Source organism: Microcaecilia unicolor, chromosome 1 (genome assembly GCF_901765095.1).
Source record: "Microcaecilia unicolor chromosome 1, aMicUni1.1, whole genome shotgun sequence".
NCBI lineage: Eukaryota > Metazoa > Chordata > Amphibia > Gymnophiona > Siphonopidae > Microcaecilia > Microcaecilia unicolor.
In genome coordinates this window covers 442,306,130-442,326,061 of record NC_044031.1, presented here as the reverse complement: position 1 = coordinate 442,326,061, position 19,932 = coordinate 442,306,130, and the positions used below count along the sequence as shown (strand labels likewise).

Sequence of the window (19,932 nt, the reverse complement as noted above, 5' to 3'; positions counted from 1 at the left end):
AAAATACATGGAATATAGATTCTGCAACCATGCAATAATAAAAAAAAAAGTTTTACTTGTGCGTTTTACAGGGGAAACTTCCCCTCTCACTCCAACCTGACCACCCTCCCCTAGATTGCTTTCTGCACAGGCATCTCTCGTTCTCTCTCTCTGCCCAAAAAGATCCTAAGCCCCCATCCCCCCCCCCCAAAAAAAAAAAAAAAAATTAAAACATAGACATACCTGGTGTTATAGTGGTGACCACAATACAATCAGCAGCAATTTGCAAAATCCCTGTGTTCTAGTGGGCCTCCTCCCTTCCCTCACCCCAACCTGACTGTAATAAAAAACAGAACAAAAAAACTCCCTGGTGTTCTAGTGGCATCCCCTAACTCCCAGGACCTCTTCTCTGAGCCCCTTCCTTCCCGATACCTGAAAGAGGTAGGAGCAGTGCCCACGCGCAGTGGGTGGGGCTAGTCTACCATAAAATGAAATGCATGCATCATTGGCACATAACTGTGAGCATATACTTTATAGAATTGCTTTCTTAGTGTCCACTAAGATCAATGAAACAATCTTTTATGATTGATTTGTAGCTCACCTAAACCAAGGTAGATAATAGAATGACATACATAATCATAAAAACAAAATAAAACACTCAATCAGCGTATAAAACACAGTAAAATACGAACATTACCACCTTTGTATTCAAAGTTCCTTCCTGATCTCTATAAGTGCTTGTCACTGCTCCTTCTACCAACACAACAGCTCAGTGAGGTCAAATATTTAACTGTTACCATTCCCCAAACTACAGGTGCTCCCAAATGCTGTTTAAGCTGAAAGGTTTTTGTATTACCTGAATGCTGATAAACTAATGTAGCAGTCAGGTTTCCTGCATTCTGCCATGATTCTCATGTTACCTCATCCCCTTTTTCCTTTCTGAGATTAGTTTTGTTCTCATCTTAGAGATTTTTTTTTTTCATTCTGTTGCAGAATAGTGGAAGTGGAGGATAGTGTCTTAGTTGGATGATGAAAATTATTAGAGCTGGGAATAATTATGTTGAATGTGTTTTAGGTAAACAGAAGTCCATTTTTATTTGTTTCCTGCATTATTGTGCATTGAGTTAAATGGCTCAATCTGTATTTATTTAAAGGAAATGTTTAAGGGCTGAAGTATGGCCAGCTCTCCTTTATTTCAAGCAGTTTTTCTGCCTTAGTTTTAGTTTGTGAGCATGTTACATCATGCCTCCACCACCATTTCACATTTGCATAACTTCGTTTAAGGGAAGTAAATGAAAAATAATAATGAACTCCATATATAGTGAAATGAAGATATGATGTACTTCACAAACTAGAGTGAGGCCACTTTAAAATGGCAACAGGGATCTATGTGAGGCTTCTGATTTAACTGTCCTTAAAGACTTTTATCATCCATCAAGGTTAATAACTTTGAGTTGTAAAGTTTTCTCAGTCTAGAATTTGAGCGCATCTAGGCTAACTCATGTGACTTTAAAAACATTGTGGTTTCTTTGTTGGACTTAGTACCCATGTCAAATTATCTTACATCAAACTTGCTTGAAAATCTTTTATTGTGATGATTGTAGAGGAAGAAGTGTTTCAATTATAAGTAGCATTGTAATTCCTTTTGAAATGCAAGAGAAGCTGCATGATGGAAGCAGGTTTACCAAGTGGTTTGAGATATTTTTTGTACTGACATTGAATTTTTCTCTCCTTAGGCCCTTAATTCGTACTGTGCCTAGCCAGCAGATGTTTGACCATGTGCAAACAAGACATCATGTGCTCTTTGTTTATGTTGGTGGAGAATCAACTCTAAAGGTATGAAACATAAGCAATTTTTATTTATACATATGTATATTAATCCCCCCCCCCCCAGATTCTATGAAAGTTGCCCAAATTTGGACACGATTCTGAGTTGCGCATGCAACTAAATTACTTAATGAACCATTAACAATAATATGTCTATATGCGAATGCCAGGAGCCTATGAAATAAGATGGGAGAGTTAGAATATATTGCACTAAATGAAAAATGAGATATAATAGGCATCTCTGAGACCTGGTGGAAGGAGGATAACCAGTGGGACACTGTCATACTGTGGTACAAATTATATCATAGTGATAGGGTGGATCGAATTGGTGGAGGGGTAGCATTGTATATTAATGACAGCCTTGACTCAAATAGATTGAAAATTCTGCATGAAACAAAACACTTCTTGGAATCACCGTGGATTGAAATTCCATGTGTAAAGGGGAAAAGGATGGTGATAGGAGTGTACTACCGTCCGCCTGGCCAGGATGACCAGATGGATGCAGAAATGTTAAAGGAAATTAGGGACGCAAACAAACTGGGCAACACAATAATAATGGGTGATTTTCAATTACCCCGATATTGAGTGGGTAAATGTAACATCGGGGCACGCTAAGGGAGGTAAAATTCCTTGATGAAATCAAGGACAGCTTTATGGAGCAGCTGGGACAGGAGCCGACGAGAGAAGGAAATATTTTAGACCTAGTCCTTAGTGGAGCGCATGATCTGGTGTGGGAGGTAATGGTGCTGGGACCGCTTGATAACAGTGATCATAATATGATCGGATTTGATATTAGCTTTGAAGTAAGTATACATAGGAAATCAAATACGTTAGTGTTTAACTTTAAAAAAAAGGAGACTATAATAAAATGAGAAGAACGGTGAAAAAAAAAACTTAGAGGAGCGACTGTGAGTTATATTAAAAGCAGAAATCCGGCAAAAGAATCGGTTGGACTGTTAGATGACTGAGGAGTAAAAGGGGCGATCAGGGAAGACAAAGCCGTAGCAGAGAGATTAAATGATTCTTTGCTTCGGTCTTCACTGAGGAAGATTTGGGTGGGATACGGGTGCCAGAAATGGTATTCGAAGCTGACGAGTTGGAGAAACTTAGTGAATTCTCTGTAAATCTGGAGGATGTAATGGGGCAGTTCTACAAACTGAAGAGTAGCAAATCTCCTGGACCGGATGGTGTTCATTCCAGAGTACTGATAGAACTGAAAAATGAGCTTGCGGAGCTATTCTTAGTAATATGTAATTTATCCTTAAAATTAAGCGTGGTACCGGAAGATTGGAGGGTGGCCAATGTAACGCCGATTTTTTAAAAAGGTTCCGGAGGAGATCCGGGAAATTATAGACCGATGAGTCTGATGTCGGTGCCGGGCAAAAAGGTAGAGACTATTATTAAGAACAAAATTACAGAGCATATTCAAAAGCATGGATTAATGAGCCAAAGTCAGCATGGATTTAGTGAAGGGAAATCTTTCTTTGAAGGGGTGAACAAACGTGGATAAAGGTGAGCCAGTTGATATTGTATATCTGGATTTTCAGAAGGTGTTTGACAAAGTACCTCATGAAAGACTCCAGAGGAAATTGGAGAGTCATGGGAAAGGAGGTAGTGTTCTACTGTGGATTAAAAACTGGTTAAAAGATAGAAAACACAGAGTAGTGTTAAATGGTCAGTATTCTCAATGGAGAAGGGTAGTTAGTTAGTTGGGGTTCCCCATGGGTTTGTGCTGGTACCGCTGCTTTTTAACATATTTGTAAATGACCTAGAGATTGGAGTAACTAGTGAGGTAATTAAATTTGCTGATGACACAAAGTTATTCAAAGTCGTTAAATCGTGGGAGGATTGTGAACAATTTCAAGATGACCTTATGAGACTGAGAGACTGGGCATCTAAATGGCAGATGACGTTTAATGTGAGCAAGTGCAAAGTGATGCATGTGGGAAAGAGGAACCCAAATTATAGGTACATCATACAAGGTTCAATGTTAGGAGTCACGGACCGAAAGGGATCTAGGTGTCATCGCAAATAGAATGTTAGGTATTATTAGGAAAGGAATGGAAAACAAAAATGAGGACATTATAATGCCTTTGTATCGCTCCATGGTACGACCGCACCTCAAATATTGTGTTCAATTCTGGTCGCCGCATCGCAAAAAAGATATAGTGGAATTAGAAAAGGTGCAGAGAAGGGCGACGGAAATGATAAAGGGGATGAGACAACTTCCCTTTGAGGAAAGGCTACAGCGGCTAGGGCTCTTCAGCTTGGAGAAAAGACGGCTGAGGGGAGATATGATAATGAGTGGAGTTGAACTGGTAGATGTGAAGCATCTGTTTACGCTTTCCAAAAATACTAAGACTAGGGGGCATGCGATGAAGCTACAATATAGTAAATTTATAACAAATGGGAGAAACTTTTTCTTCCCTCAATGTGTAGTTAAACTCTGGAATTCGTTGCCAGAGAATGTGGTAAAGGTGGTTAGCTTAACGGAATTTAAAAAAAGGTTTGGACGGATTCCTAAATGAAAAGTCCATGGACCATTATTAAATGGACTTCGGGAAAATCCACTATTTCTGGGATAAGCGGTATAAAATGCTTTGTAATTTTTTGGGGATCTTGCCAAGTATTTGTGACCTGGTTTGGCCACTGTTGGAAACAGGATGCTGGGCTTGATGGACCTTTGGTCTTTCCCAGTTTGGCAATACTTATGTACTAGGGCGCGCTAGCGTTTTTAGCGTGTGCTAAACACTGCAGGCAGACACTATGGGTGTGTTGCAATGTATATATATATATTGAGATCTTTAAGTCTGTCCCTATGCGCTTTATGATGAAGACCACTGACCATGACCATTCTAGTAGACGCCCTCTGGACCAACTCCATCCTGTTTATATCCTTATGAAGGTGCAGTCTTCAGAATTGTACACAATATACTAATTGAGGTCTCACTAGAGTCTTATATAGGGGCATCATCATCGCCTCCTTTTTCCTACTGGCCCATTCTTCTCCCTCTGTACCCAACCATCTTTCTAGCTTTTACCGTCGTCTTTTCTACCTGTTAGACCACCTTAAGATCTTCACAAATTCCGCTCCTTTTTTGTTTACAAAAGTTCTTCACCCCCTAAACTGTACCATTCCCTCTGGTTTTTGTAGCCCAAATGCATGACTCTGCATTTTTTTAGCGTTATATCTTAACTGCCATATTCTGGACCATTCTTCAAGCTTCACTAGGTCCATTCTGATGCTATCCACACCATCAGAGGTCTCTATTCTATTGCAGATTTTGGTATCATCTGCAAAAAGGTATACCTTACCAGGCAGCCCTTCAGCAATATCATTTACAAAATGTTAAAAAGAATTGTCCCTTATGGCACACCACTGGTAACATCCTTTTCCTCAGAGTGAGGTCCATTTACCACTACCCTCTATCGCCTTCCACTCAACTAGTTCCTAACCCAGTCAGTCACCTTAGGGCCCTTACTAAGTGCACTCAGTTGTTTTTTTACTAGTTGTCTATGTAGAACTGTGTCAAAGGCTTTGCTAAAATGTAAATATACTATATCCAGTGCGCTCCCTAGATTCAGCCCTCTGCTCACCCAGTCAAAAGGTTAATCAGGTTTGTCTGACAAGACTTGCCTCTAGTGAAACCATGTTGCCTGGGTCCTGTAATCCATTGGATTCTAAAAATGTTACTATTCTCTCTTTTTAAAAGTGTTTCCATTAATTTAAGCCAGCCTTACCGGCCTGTAGTTCCCAATCTCTTCCTTATTTCCGCTTTTATGGAGAGGAACCAGATCTGCTCATTTCCAGTCCTCCAGGACCACTCCCAAGTCTAGAGAAGCATTGAAAAGGTTAGTAGCAAAGCCGCCAGAATTTCCCTAAGTTCCTTCTTGTCCACCTTCAGTTTAGCCAACTCCTCATGAACACAGTCCTCTGAAAATCGTTCAGGGACTACCACCCCTTTATTCCTATTTGTGTTTATCTTCAGTGATCCTCCACCTCCTCCTGGCCCTTCAGCTGAGAACACTACTGTTCAGCTGTCTATGCTCTTTGATAGTGTACAGCTTGTGGGTGGGCATACACATGGGCAGAGCACCAATTGGGTACACAATTATATGCGTAACCTACAGAATACTGTACATTGTGTGTATCACTGGAACTTGGGAGCAAGCATTTATATGCCAGCTCTGTCTAGTGTATGTGCTTGTGCCTAAGTGCATACACATGAATAGACTGTTAAGCTAGTAATCTGTAAAAGAAAGTAAGTGCCTACTTTTTAAATTACAATAGTATTTGTATTCCGCTAATTACCACCTGGTTCAGTGCGGATTATAATAAAAGTAGACCAGTCAATCAGACTGAGAAGTTACAAAATATACTCAACTAATAACTTATTAAAAACTTAAAACAACAAGATCAATTGTATGAACAACTTGTAAAGCTAAAGGTGGACAAAGCCATGAGACCGGACGGGATCCACCCCAGGATATTAAGGGAGCTCAGAGAGGTCCTGGCGGGTCCTCTTAAAGATTTGTTTAATAAATCCTTGGAGACGGGAGATGTTCCGAGGGATTGGAGAATGGCGGAGGTGGTCCCTCTTCACAAAAGTGGTGATAGGGAAGTAGCTGGAAACTACAGGCCGGTAAGCCTCACTTCGGTTATTGGAAAAGTAATGGAAGCGATGCTAAAGGAAAGGATAGTGAATTTTCCTGGAAGCCAATAAGTTGCAAGATCCGAGACAACATGGTTTTACCAAAGGGAAATCGTGCCAAACGAATCTCATTGAGTTTTTTGATTGGGTGACAGGAGAATTGAATCAGGGACGAGCTATGGACGTAATCTACTTAGATTTCAGCAAAGCTTTTGACACGGTTCCCCACAGGAGACTTTTAAATAAACTGGATGGGCTGAAGATAGGACCTAAAGTGGTGAACTGGATTAGGAACTGGTTGACGGACAGACGCCAGAGGGTGGTGGTGAATGGAGTTAGCTCGGAGGAGGGAAAGGTGAGTAGTGGAGTGCCTCAAGGATCGGTGCTGGGGCCGATTCTGTTCAATATATTTGTGAGTGACCTTGCCGAAGGGTTAGAAGGTAAAGTTTGCCTATTTGCGGATGATACTAAGATCTGTAACAGAGTGGACACCCCGGAGGGAGTGGAAAACATGAAAAAGGATTTGAAGAAGCTAGAACAATGGTCTAAGGTCTGGCAATTAAAATTCAATGCGAAGAAATGCAAAGTGATGCACTTAGGGAATAGAAATCCACGGGAGACGTATGTGTTAGGTGGCGAGAGTCTGATAAGTTAAGACGGGGAGAGGGACCTTGGGGTGATAGTATCTGAGGATTTGAAGGCGACGAAACAGTGTGACAAGGCGGTGGCTGTATCTAGAAGGTTGTTGGGCTGTATAGAGAGAGGTGTGACCAGCAGAAGAAAGGGGGTGTTGATGCCTCTGTATAAGTCGTTGGTGAGGCCCCATCTAGAGTATTGTGTTCAGTTTTGGAGGCCGTATCTTGCTAAGGATGTAAAAAGAATCGAAGCGGTGCAAAGAAAAGCTACGAGAATGGTATGGGATTTGCGTAACAAGACGTATGAGGAGAGACTTGCTGACCTGAACATGTATACCCTGGAAGAAAGGAGAAACAGGGGTGATATGATACAGACGTTCAAATATTTGAAAGGTATTAATCCGCAAACGAACCTTTTCCGGAGATACGAAGGCGGTAGAACGAGAGGACATGAAATGAGATTGAAGGGGGGGACAGACTCAAGAAAAATGTCAGGAAGTATTTCTTCATGGAGAGAGTGGTGGATGCTTGGAATGCCCTCCCGCGGGAGGTGGTGGAGAGGAAACCGGTAACAGAATTCAAACATGCGTGGGATAAACATAAAGGAATCCTGTTCAGAAGGAATGGATCCTCAGGAGCTTAACCGAGATTGGATAGCAGAGCCGGTAGTGGGAGGCGGGGCTGGAGGTTGGGAGGCGGGGATAGTGCGGGGCAGACTTATACGGTCTGTTCCAGAGCCAGTGGTGGGAGGCGGGACTGGAGGTTGGGAGGCAGGGATAGTGCTGGGCAGACTTATACGGTCTGTGCCAGAGCCGGTGGTGGGAAGCGGGGCTAGTGCGGGGCAGACTTATACGGTCTGTGCCAGAGCCAGTGGTGGGAGGCGGGACTGGAGGTTGGGAGGCAGGGATAGTGCTGGGCAGACTTATACGGTCTGTGCCAGAGCCGGTGGTTGGGAGGCGGGGCTGGTGGTTGGGAAGCGGGGCTAGTGCTGGGCAGACTTATACGGTCTGTGCCCTGAAGAGCACAGGTACAAATCAAAGTAAGGGTATACACAAAAGTAGCACACATGAGTTGTCTTGTTGGGCAGACTGGATGGACCGTGCAGGTCTTTTTCTGCCGTCATCTACTATGTAATTACCCAAAAGTCTAGTAAATAAGTAGGCTGTCAATTTATTTTTTTAAACCTTACATAATCTACCTCCAGTCTATCTCCATTTGGTAGAGATTTCCAAATACTTGCTGCCTGGTATGAAATAGACAAAGTATGTGCCCACAGAATAGAAGGAAAATTTAGTTTTAATTGATTCTCCACACGAAGACCCTTTCTCAAGGAAAATATAATATAGACCTTAATGATATGGGAGGTAATCCATATAAGATGTTAAATATCCATACATGTAACTTAAACATTGATCTAGCCTCCATTGGGAGCCAATGCAATGTGCACTAATCATGTACCCTCTGGCTCTTATATGTAGGTGCACTATTAAAGAATTACCCTCTAAGTGCTTCTGTGTTATCTGCAATTCACTTGAGTACAGCAAGTGTATTGTCTCTGTGCTAACTATGGGAAGATGCTGGACATGCCTCCACAGCTGTTAATGTGAAGATTATTTTACAGTTAAAGTGCATTGTTTGGCATTTAACATGCAGTAACTTCGACATTTAAAGGGGTTCTCAGCATGATAGCTCTAGCTGTGTTCTAGAAGTTCTAAAGACATTTAAACACAGTTTTCTGTGATCTTAATATAATATGAATCAAAAGAGATGGAGGAATTATATTATCTTTTATTAAGAGCTGACCACATTTTATAAAATATTGTCAGTACCACTACAGAGGGTTGCTATATTGTTGACAGCAGTCATGCTAAGCGGTATGGATTATTTACTTTATTTGGATTTTGCTCACACCTTTTTCAGTAGTAGCGCAAGGGAATTCTATTCAGGTACACTGGGTATGTCTCTGTCCCTGGAAGTCTCACAATCTAAGTTTGTACCTGATGCAATGGAGGGTTAAGTGACTTGCCCAAGATCACAAGGAGCAGCAGTGGGATTTGAATGAATCACCTCTGGATGTCAAGACCGGTGCTCTAACCACTAGGCTACTCCTCCTCCTCCTCCTCCTAGTCTAGTCCCTAATGTGAGAGAAGTTTTGCAAGGCACTACACTTGGAACCGTATCATGTGATGGCAGATGTGCACCATAGTGTTTGTCTAGTTAGATCTTGGCCAGTCTCTGGCTTACCTTTTACTTCCTCACAACTAAGGATCATGTGTGCTTATTTCATGCTCCCTTGTAATTCCATTTATGTTTCTGCTTCCACCCCACTTCCCTTGAAATACTATTCTATTCATCTTTTACCCTTTCCATGGAAAAAACAATATTCTGATATTATGGTATACCAAGGGAATAGATTCATATCATGATCTCTTTCTGCTGAAAGGTTTTCTTTTACATTCCCCTGGATTCTGTGTAGCGCACCTAGAGATGTGCGCTGAAATCTAGGCATAGTCTATAACAACGTGTGTAACTTAATTGGCTTAAGGTAATCAGTATTGATAACAGCACTTAACAAGCAATAGTGAGCAGTAATTGTTAATAATTAGAATTTACGCGCACAGCTCTGTAATGAACTGCACCTGAATTCTAATGCGCACAGTTATAGAATATGGCCCAGTGCACATAAATCTACACTCAGCGATTTAGGTCACATTTTCGCTGGCCTAAATGGACGTGCATTGTTTTAGGCGCGAGGATTTCCACCTAGACGTATTCTATATACCATGCCTAAATCTAGGCACTGCTTATAGAATATGCTTAGGCGGAAATATTTACCATGTGGATTTTTTTTAGGTGCCATATATAGAATCTGGCCAATTATATCCTTTTAGATATTTGAAAACCTGTTTTATCCTGCTCACATTTCTTTTTTCCAAGGTATTTGTGTCTTGAAGTATTTTCTTGGTGCAGACCGTTCACCATTTTAACCTTACCCAGTTAATTGCTGTTGAATATTGTCAGTTGGGCGACTATGAGCCTCCCCTGCCTGCTTAAATCACTTGGAATATCAATTGTATTGTGTTTAATAGTTTTTGTATATGTGTATGTATGCATATACATGAACACATATATACACTAGGTTAATATAGAATTGAAAAACAGATTTATAATGCTAATAAATGAAGTTCTCTTCCTAATGTATGCTGATTCTCTGCTTTATAAATGTGTTTGTTTTCTGATTTTTCACAGGAAAAATATATTGAAGTTGCATCAGAACTTATTGTTTATACTTACTTCTATTCTGCTTCTGAAGAAGTGTTACCTGAGGTAAATCAGCCATAAAAGAAAAGGTTTATGAAATAAATTGTTTTTAAAATGTAGTTCTTCAAAGGGACATTTTCAAAGTTATTTCTGCAGATAAAATAGTAGTTTAGTCTTTGAATATTACCTTCTCTTAATGCTGTTAAACATACAAAGATTATTCAGTAACCCATGTAATTTTAGCCTCATTTAGATCTGGCACTTTTAGAATTATATTTTGATAAGGCATGGAAAATAGCACAGATGTACAGTGCAATCCGCTTAAATGCAAGGGTCTGGGACCAAAGAAATACATGCAGTTAACCGGAGTCTGCACTTAACTGTTGTGACCCACAGAAGCTTGACATCTGATAAACGTATGTACAGTACTGTTTGTTATAAGTATATAGTCTTCGTTAACTGACGTTAGGCTTACTTGAGGTAATCAGTCATAGTCCTCTGTTCTCTATTGTGTCTGTGAGTTCCATAGACTACGTCTGCCAGAAGGTAAAAACTGTCATAGCACTGACATCCAGTGGCTTCCAGATAGGCCCGCACGGTGTTGAAACTCTCCAGTGCTCTTGCAAAAGTGACAGGAGGTTGTTGAATTTCATCAGCATGTGCCTTGCTGCTCATTTCATCATCTGTTTCATCATCAGCAGTTGCCTGCATGTAGGCGCATATCTGGACATCAGTGCTGTCGTCAACTGTTTGTAGATCGTAATCAACAGCTACGTAGTGATGAAACTCCTCTTCAGTAACACCGACTGGGATGTCAATAGCCTATTCATCTGACCTGTTTGCAACAACTGCATCTGTTTCGTCCCTCTCCACATCCTTAACAAAGCTTGCCCGCTTGTAGCAGTTCACAATCATTTCTGCATTTGTAGGGAATTTAACAGTGATAGATTACGAGCCAGTTCAACAGCACGTTTATCCTTGCCAGTCTGGTCATCCATAACGCTCATCAGACGACGTAGCACAAGAGCCCAATAATGTTTTTTGAAATTGGCTATTATGCTCTGATCCATAGGTTGGATCAGAGAGGTAGTGTTTGGTGGCAGGAAGGCCACCTTGACATTAGACAGCCTGACATCATCACTGTGTGCAGCACAATTATCACAAAGCAGCAAAATCTGACGCTTTTGTGCCCACATTCTAGTGTATAACTTCTTTAGCCACTGCTTCCAATTCATTTCTCCAGTCATCCATGAATTTGCGTTAGCCTCGTATGACACAGGAAGTCGCTTAACATTCTTGACGCAATGAGGCTGTTTGCTCTTTCCAGTGACGAGTGGTTCCAACTTCTCACTTCCATCCATATTGCAGCAAAGGAGGATCGTCAGTCGGTCCTTCGACGTTTTACTTCCTGTAGTTTCGGCATGTTTGAATGCAAGTGTTCATCAGGAATCGCTTGCCAGTAGAGACTGTTTTTGTCAGCATTGAAAATGTCACGAGGTGCAAACTCGTTCAAGATGGTAGGAAGAACTGAAACAACCCAATTTTCAGCACCAAAGTCATCAGCGTCTTGTTTTTCACCATGCTGTTTCTTGAATTTTATGTTGTTCCTCTCCTTCCATCTTTCCAACCATCCAACAGTGGCTTTGAATTCAGTTAGTCCAAGACTTTCAGCTAGCTGATTAGCTTTCTCCATAAGCAGTGGACCACTGACAGGAAACTGTCTACTCCTGAAGAGCATCTTCTACATCCTCAGCTTTTCCCGCCCATTTACGTTTCCTGCGTGGATTTGTATTGTTTTGCCAGTCTTCCAGAAGCTGATCTTTCTGCTTCAAGATACGTGAAATTTGACTGGGATTGACACCATATTCTTTAGCGATAGATGCTTGACTTTGTTTTCTATTCGTTCAGCCAGTGTAAAAGTCTTACAGTTGCGTGATGACGACGACGACTCCAGTGTACACTCTAACAACTTTCTTTCGCTTATTCTGTCTGTGGCAGTTAACCAATGAGATTTCAAATTTATTGCCCCTTTGTCACATGCCAATCGGCTTCCATATTCCGTGCGTGCGCTTATGCGGAGTCTTTCCTGCAGAGGAGCGGTCTTAAACCATGCATATAAGCAAATCTTGCACTTATCAGTGGTGCACTTAACCGAAGTTTGTCCCCATAGAAATTGATGGCGCCAAAAATGGGACCGAAGTACGGCATGCAGTTAAACAGAGCATGCGCTTTTCCGACATGCACTTAAATGGAGTGCACTGTATTACATTTTCAAGTTTATTTAGTTTTTTTCTTTACTGTGGGGAGGGGAAAAAAGTATCCTCACAAAAAGCATGTGCTAGGTCTTTGTACCTATGGCAAGTTTAAAAGCAAAACCACATACATACCATCACTTTCAAAGTCGTTAGAAAGTTTCCACATTGGGGCTGTGTTCATACTCATATTTAATCTGAACAGTTCTAAAATTGCCTACGTATTGAAGAGGAAAGGGGAGGATTTTGAAAGTTATTTCTTCAGGTGTGTTGATTTTCTCTCACCATTGGCAGCTGTAGACAGGAAGTCTCTCTCTCCTAGTCTACAGCAGCTCTCTCCTCCCCATTAGCCCATCAGTCAGACATAGTTGGCCAATAGACTGCAGCTGCTGCTTCTTCCTTCTGCAGCTTATTTGTCATTCACAGCCAGTCAATAGCATGAAGGAGAAGGCGAGAGCATAGCTGGGACACAGAAGCACTTCCTTCTTGCCTTGCCCTGCTGCTTTGCAGCATGGCACTTTCAGCTCCCAATTCAATAAAGTAGATTATAAAATATTGGAGGTGCCCAAGCACCCAGAGCGCCCTCAGAGCTGGCACCTATGTGCAGAATCACTTTGTGGATGAAATCCCCTCATTCTAAAAAGCCTAACTCAGAGCTGAGTTTCAACTATTAACACTTATCCCGGAGGTGGGGACTTTCAGAGAGAAAATATTTAGACTAGATATCCAGAGATCTCTATTTAGAGCCTCCAAAGAGAACTGGAAAATCTACAAGACTTTTGAAGTGAAACTCTGGTTAAACACATTGTTGGGTCAAGTCACTTGTATTTATATTTATACAGAAGACGAGATATAAAACAGCGAACCATACACTATACTTCTTGTTGGTCATGTTTTGCTGTTGTTGGAATTGCTTTTGTAATTGATGATACCTTTAGGTTTGTTAAATATTTGATTTTATAAAGGCAACCATGCATTTATGTTCCTATATTACTACTACTACTACTATTTAGCATTTCTATAGCGCTGCAAGGCATACGCAGCGCTGCACAAACATAGAAGAAAGACAGTCCCTGCTCAAAGAGCTTACAATCTAATATAAAACAGGTTCAGAGTTTATCGTAGTAGTGCACAAATGCTATCACACAAATTTGCTTGTGTGTACTGAAAAGAAAAAGTACATTTATCTATGTCGAGGGAAAGGGGAGAGGAGGAATGAGCAGTTATCACCCTTCAATTTTTTAGGTTCAGATTTCTTTATTGAATCGCCCCTCATTTTTATGTGGGTTAAAATCTTGCCCAAAGATTTAACAGTTCTATTGAACTATGTACAGGTTTTGCTGTACAGTTATATAAAGGCACTGAAAGATTAGCAATGCTTTAAGCTTTATTTTGAGATAACCACTGAAGTGCATAGAAGACTATAAACCATATACCAGTCTAATACCAATACTCTTAACCCATTACTTTTTCCTGTAGCCAGCACTCTGTTAACCAATTAGTCCAGCATTCTTTTAATCCATTAGTCCTTTAGCCTAAACAGCAATTCATAATTCCCTTCTGTCTCTTTAGGTTGAGTCTTTGTGTGGGCGTGGCAGTGTGGCCTGTGTTCCATCCCTTTCTCCTTCCTTGCATCCTTTCCTGGGTCCTCCGCCACCAAGTCCAAGGCTCATCCTCCTGCTTGGTGTACTCGCTGGTGGCTGCTAAACATCCAGTGGGACTGACTGAGTCGGACTGATTGGGCCAGTCTCAACTACCAATCTCCAAGCACTGATTGCGCTCCCTGGACCTGTCTCCTCCAATGAGCCTTGCTCTAAACTGGCTTCCAGGAGCCAATACACCCTGAGCCCACTCCATAGGGCCTCCCTTGCTGCTGGGTCCCCTCCCTTGCCACTGGACCCCAGGCCCAATTGTGTTTCCGAGGCCTTCTGCCTCACTCTGAACCACTCCCAAGATCCGACTGCTGACTTGTCTTCCCCTCTTCATGACTCCTAGGGGTCCTGCTGTGGTCCAGAATACCAGCTGTTAGAAGAGCTCTGCCATAGAGGGCAAACTCTTCTCCACCATTCTTTAGGAGAAGGCCATTGGGTGCTTTTCCCTGCTGTGGCCCAGAATACCAGCCCTTATCAGAGCTCTGCCATCAGCAGTACCAGGGTTTCACAAGTAGAGGGCAACCTCCCAGCTCAGCCAAAAGGCCAAGCACAGAATCTCTGCATATCAGAGAACTGAAGACCCAGACCATAGCTCCTATTTAAAAGGTCACTGTCTGTATGCTACTCTTTTTTTTTTTTTTTTTTTAAGCGAGTAAGTTTGCTGACCCCTTGATTAGCTTTAGGTGTCCTTCCTCTGTGTGTTTACATTATTAGGCCCACATTATCCCCTTTAATGGATAATATCCCCCCAAATGTGGCTCCATTAGTCTTCCTCTCTTTCCTCCAGTGAATAATTAACATAAGGTACTGCCATCTCCCTCTCTGAGTAGCTCAGCCATGTGGCACTTTATCGAATTGATACATTTCTGCTATAGGGTAGCTTTCAAAGCAAAATAACAGAAACCTCTCAATGAAAACAATTCTGCTTGTTAAACTTACTGTGACCAAAATCACCTCTCGCCCCAATTTCTCACCAAACCTTCCCTTTTTGGGGGGTTTCATTAGCATTAACATTGCTTTATTTTTTATTTTTCAGTATGTGACACTGAATGAGATCCCTACCGTGCTTGTTTTCAAAGATTCAACCTACTTCATTTATGATGGTAAGTCCTAGAATTCACACAACATTCTTACACAGAGAGCAATTTTCAAAGCTTTTCCATGGGTAAATAGCTAAGCTGTTGATTAGCACTATGGCTACTTTTACTTGTGTTAGGCAAGGTGGGGGAAGGAGAGTTCCATGCAGAACTTTCATTTTAAAGGCTGTATACCGATTTTCTGTGTGTGGAATTGTATCTGCTTTGAAGCATGGGCAAATATGTGCTTGTATTGTGTACAATGCAGTCCCTGGACCTGCTGCTCTTCAGTGGGATGCCTTATTGTAGGGTTTCTCTTTGAAAACACACTTCTAGGCCAGCAAACGTTTTTTGAAGTGGCACCAATATCATGCATAAACCCATGTCAAACAGAGGTGACAGCACAATTGCTGTAATTTAGTCCTGAGAAATAATTGAGGCTTTAAACAGAGGTACAGAAATAAATGTCATGTTTCTGTTTTTTACAGAATCTTGCTGTAATACCTGTCAATAATAGTAATTTCTTTTAGTAACAGTACATTTGTTTTTATATTCTTTGTAAAAACGTTGAGGTCCTTTTTTTTCCCGGACACCCTCAGTAATAATTGAGGTTGGATCCTTTGTTCTGTGTTCCAGGGTGGTAAAGCAGGGCATATTTACTGCGTAAACCGTTCTTGCACTGCAAATTCAAGATAAGTTACAAATCTAGTCATGACACGTACACAGACAAAAGGAATATTGGTCATGTTTCTGATAAAAGAAATTGTAATATTAAAGGCTATCTTTCTTAGGAGATTTCATCCAGCTTAGATGAAGAGGAATTAGTGACAACAATTGAAAAGATATCAACAATTTAACTTATAAGAGGAAGAACAGCATCCCGTGGTTGTAATAGAAGCAGGCCTGTACAGAAGATGCCAAAGACCTACAGCTGCACAGTCAATAAAATCACAACCACCACACGCCAGAAAGCATTTCAGATGTGACACATTGAAAGACAGGAATGGCAGAATTATGTAAAAAAAAAAAAATTGCAACCAGTTCATTATTGCAAAACAGCCACAAATATTCAGTTATGGGCATGCTGGGCCAGTGGAGGATAGAAAACAAACAAAAAAGAAGGCTGTGCAATAGTGAAAACGTTTAGTCTTTGTCTTGTACAGTATTCTATCTTGCATTTTATAAGAAATAGGAAGACAAGGTACAAGTACAGGTAGTGGAAAGAGTCATTCTAAACCACCACCAAGGAAGGAACCAATTGATATTTTGGCCACCTACTTTCCAGTAGTTTTTAGTATGAAAGTGACAAGCAGTTCTCAATTCCATAAATTCATGAGATTGTCATCACACACGTCAGTCCATCTGTAACAAGTAGGGGAGCTGCCGGCCCTCAGAAAAAAAGGTGCCGGTACGCTGTACCGGCACAAAGGAAGCACTACATCTATTTAAAGAGCAGCTAGTTGCATATGGTGAACAACAAATGATACTGAAAGGCAGAGTACTGGAACATGATCAGGATATCCAGGAACTCAAACAGCAATGGAAAATTCTGGAGAGTGTGCAGGATACAAATAACCTTAGAAGAGGAAATAATGTACATATCTTAGGCCTACCAGAAGGCTTCAAAGGTTGCATTCATTGAAAAACTCCTACCCACGTTATTGGGTCTGTTGTTTCCACATGGTTTCGAAGTAGCGCATGCACATTGAGTACCTGCAAGAAGGCCTGCCTTTATGCGTGGTCCAAGTCTGTTTCTTCTAAAAGTACTTAGACACCAGCAAGCTATGGCTATCCTTTCCAAGGCTAAGGCTACAGAAATCATTTCCTAAAATGGTGCTAAACTACTGATTCTTCCTGTCCTTGCATCAGCCACTATGAACAAAAGGAAATGCCTGCTTGTTCTAAGGCCACAGCTCCTCCAAATGGCTCCTCAATTTGGCATGTTTTACCCTTCTAGACTTAGGGTTACTTTTGCAAATCATACTTATAATTTTCAGTGCCCTGATGTGCTCAGCAAATTTGTATTAGAGCAAGTCCAGGCTGTTCCATGACTGGATAGACTTGTTTTCTCTGTTGATCTCTCAAACGCTGAGAGCGATGGTATTCATCATTTATATAAGGTTTGACTTCTGTTTATTGCTTTTACATTTCCAGGTTGGAAGTCCTCAGATGCATCATCATGTATGTTGCTGTTTTTATGAGTGGGCGTTTTTATGTTGAGGAATTAATCTAACTCAGGAGTGCTTTGATTTATTGTTTAAGAATGCCATGGGAGAATTATTCTTGTGTGTGTCTCCTGAGAAAATGTATCTGGCTTGGACATATGTGGGTGGTTGTGTTTGATGGTTGGTGTTGGTTTTGGTTCTGGGATATGGAGTATTATTGTTTAATAAATATTTGTATTTCTAGTTTTGCATTTGGGCTTTCAGGTACTTGTGGCAGACTTCTCATGATTTCACCCAGATTCTTTTTCCACTTACATTATGGGTGGGCTAAAGCTTTTCTCATTAAATGTTGATGGCCTTCACCACCCCATTAAGCAGAAAAAAATACTTATTTGAAGAAAACCAAAGCTGATATTTGCTTCCTGCAAAAGAGACACATCTCTCTTCCGGAAGCTTATAAGCTCAAAGTTGGTTAGGTTCTGGAATGCTATGGTACTCCTGCTGTGGGAAAGAAATGTTGTGGTGTTACTCTCATTAGTAAAACATCTTCTGTCACTGTTCTTGACCATAAATTTGATGTTAATGGAAGATGGTTAGTACTTAAGCTAAAGACTGGGGACAGGGAATTGAACCTTGTTAATTGCTATGCCCCTACTAGTTCCACTAAACAATTTTATGCTGATTTAACAACTTTGGTAATGGGAATTTCTTAGCCAGATATTATGGTTGGGGATTGCAATCAAGCTCTAGATCCTATTTTAGATTGCCAACCTAGAACTAAGTCACGTATATATGCAAAGGATGTGGAACAATTCCGTACCTCTATGGATCTTGTTGATCTATGGAGGATCCTAAACCCTACCGGACAGGACTTTACGTTTTTATCTCGGGTCCATCATTCTTTTTCACAGATAAGACTATGTCCTTATTTCCAAATCTTTGGTTGCTAAAGTAGAATCGGTTTCTATTGAGAATATTGTGGTATTGGATCATGCAGGCGTGCAAGTAATATTTGGAGATTTGTCTCCTGATATTAATCTGCCCATATGATGCTTTAACAATGCTCTTTTGCAGGATGCACAATTCCTTACTTGTGTGATTCAATCAAGGAATACTTTGTTTTAATTATACAGCCCCTGTTCCTCTTCAAGTGAAATGGAATGCTTTAAAGCTGCTCTTCGGGGTTCAATTATAGGATATACTTCCAGGCTAAATATTACTAGACAATGATGTTAAGGGCCTTACTGTAGTGTTGCCCAAACCTGGAAGGGATCCTTTAGAAGTAAGCAACAACAGACCTATCTCCCTAATAAATATCGACACCAAAATATATGGTAGGGTCCTTGACAACACTAGATTATGTCTCTAGCTCCTTTTAAGCAGCTAAGATGCTTGACTGTTTGGCTTCTCAGTAGCGTTAGATGCTGAGAAGGCATATGATAGAGTTGAATGGCCATGTATGTTTGCAGTCCTGAAATGGTATGGGTTTGCTTCTACTTTCATTAATATGGTTCACCTTTTATATTCTAACCCAGTTGCTAGAATGTATATTAACTTGCTATCTGCTTCATATAATTATACCATGGAACTCGTGAGGATTGTCCTTTATCCCCTCTTCTTTTTGATTTAGCTTTTAGAGCCTCTGCTTTGTGCAGTACGGCAATCCTGTACTATATCAGGTGACCCATTTGGCAAGAGGGAGTAAAAGTTGTCAGTGTATGCTGATGATGATCTCTTATCTTAACAACCCGGATTCCACTTTACCTGCTTTGTTGGAACTTATTGATACCTTTGAGTGTTTTTCTGGATGCATGGATAATTGGACAAAATCAGAATTAATGACTATGAATGTATAAGCTATTAAATCATTGTTTATAGCATTTCTGTTCCTTTGGAAACATAATGGGGTAAAGTATCTTGGTATTCTGTTGCTTCCTGATTTAACAGAACTTATACATGCTAACAAATCTCTATTATTGTTTAATTATGTATTAAATAGTCACCTCTTCACCGAAGTTGGTGGAGAGGCTAAATACTATTAAGATGTCTGTTGCTCCAATTATAATGTGTTACATGTCTACAGTTCCTATTTATTTCTTCGATGATGTTTACAAAAAAATTGATAAATTTCTGATGAGGTTTTGTGGAAAGAAGAGACCCCTATGTCGCTGTGCGTACTTTTCAAACTGGAAAAGGTACTGGTGGGTGAACTTTTACACATTTTTTCCCAATTTCAATCCACTTTCATACTTCAACAGGGTCTTCTCTGAATGTGTGACACTTATCCAACTGACATGCCTGCATGTTGGTTGTTGGAGTATGATCTGGTGTATCCTATGAACTTATATTCTTTGGGATCATCCTTGCCTAGGCGATTGAAGGAGAATCTGATTCTTGTCTCGTCTCTCAAGGCACTTGTGTTACTGGATGCTT

General features: G+C 40.8%; 1 protein-coding gene across 1 annotated transcript in view; it reads left to right on the top strand.

Moving 5' to 3' along the window:
• Positions 1 to 19,932, top strand: part of TMX3 (thioredoxin related transmembrane protein 3) — a 214,564-nt gene that overhangs the window by 93,996 nt on the left and 100,636 nt on the right. Inside the window, exons 7-9 of the mRNA XM_030212643.1 lie at positions 1,716 to 1,815; positions 10,343 to 10,420; positions 15,295 to 15,361. Coding sequence (XP_030068503.1) covers positions 1,716 to 1,815; positions 10,343 to 10,420; positions 15,295 to 15,361 — 245 coding nt within the window. The remainder of the gene's footprint in view (positions 1 to 1,715; positions 1,816 to 10,342; positions 10,421 to 15,294; positions 15,362 to 19,932) is intronic.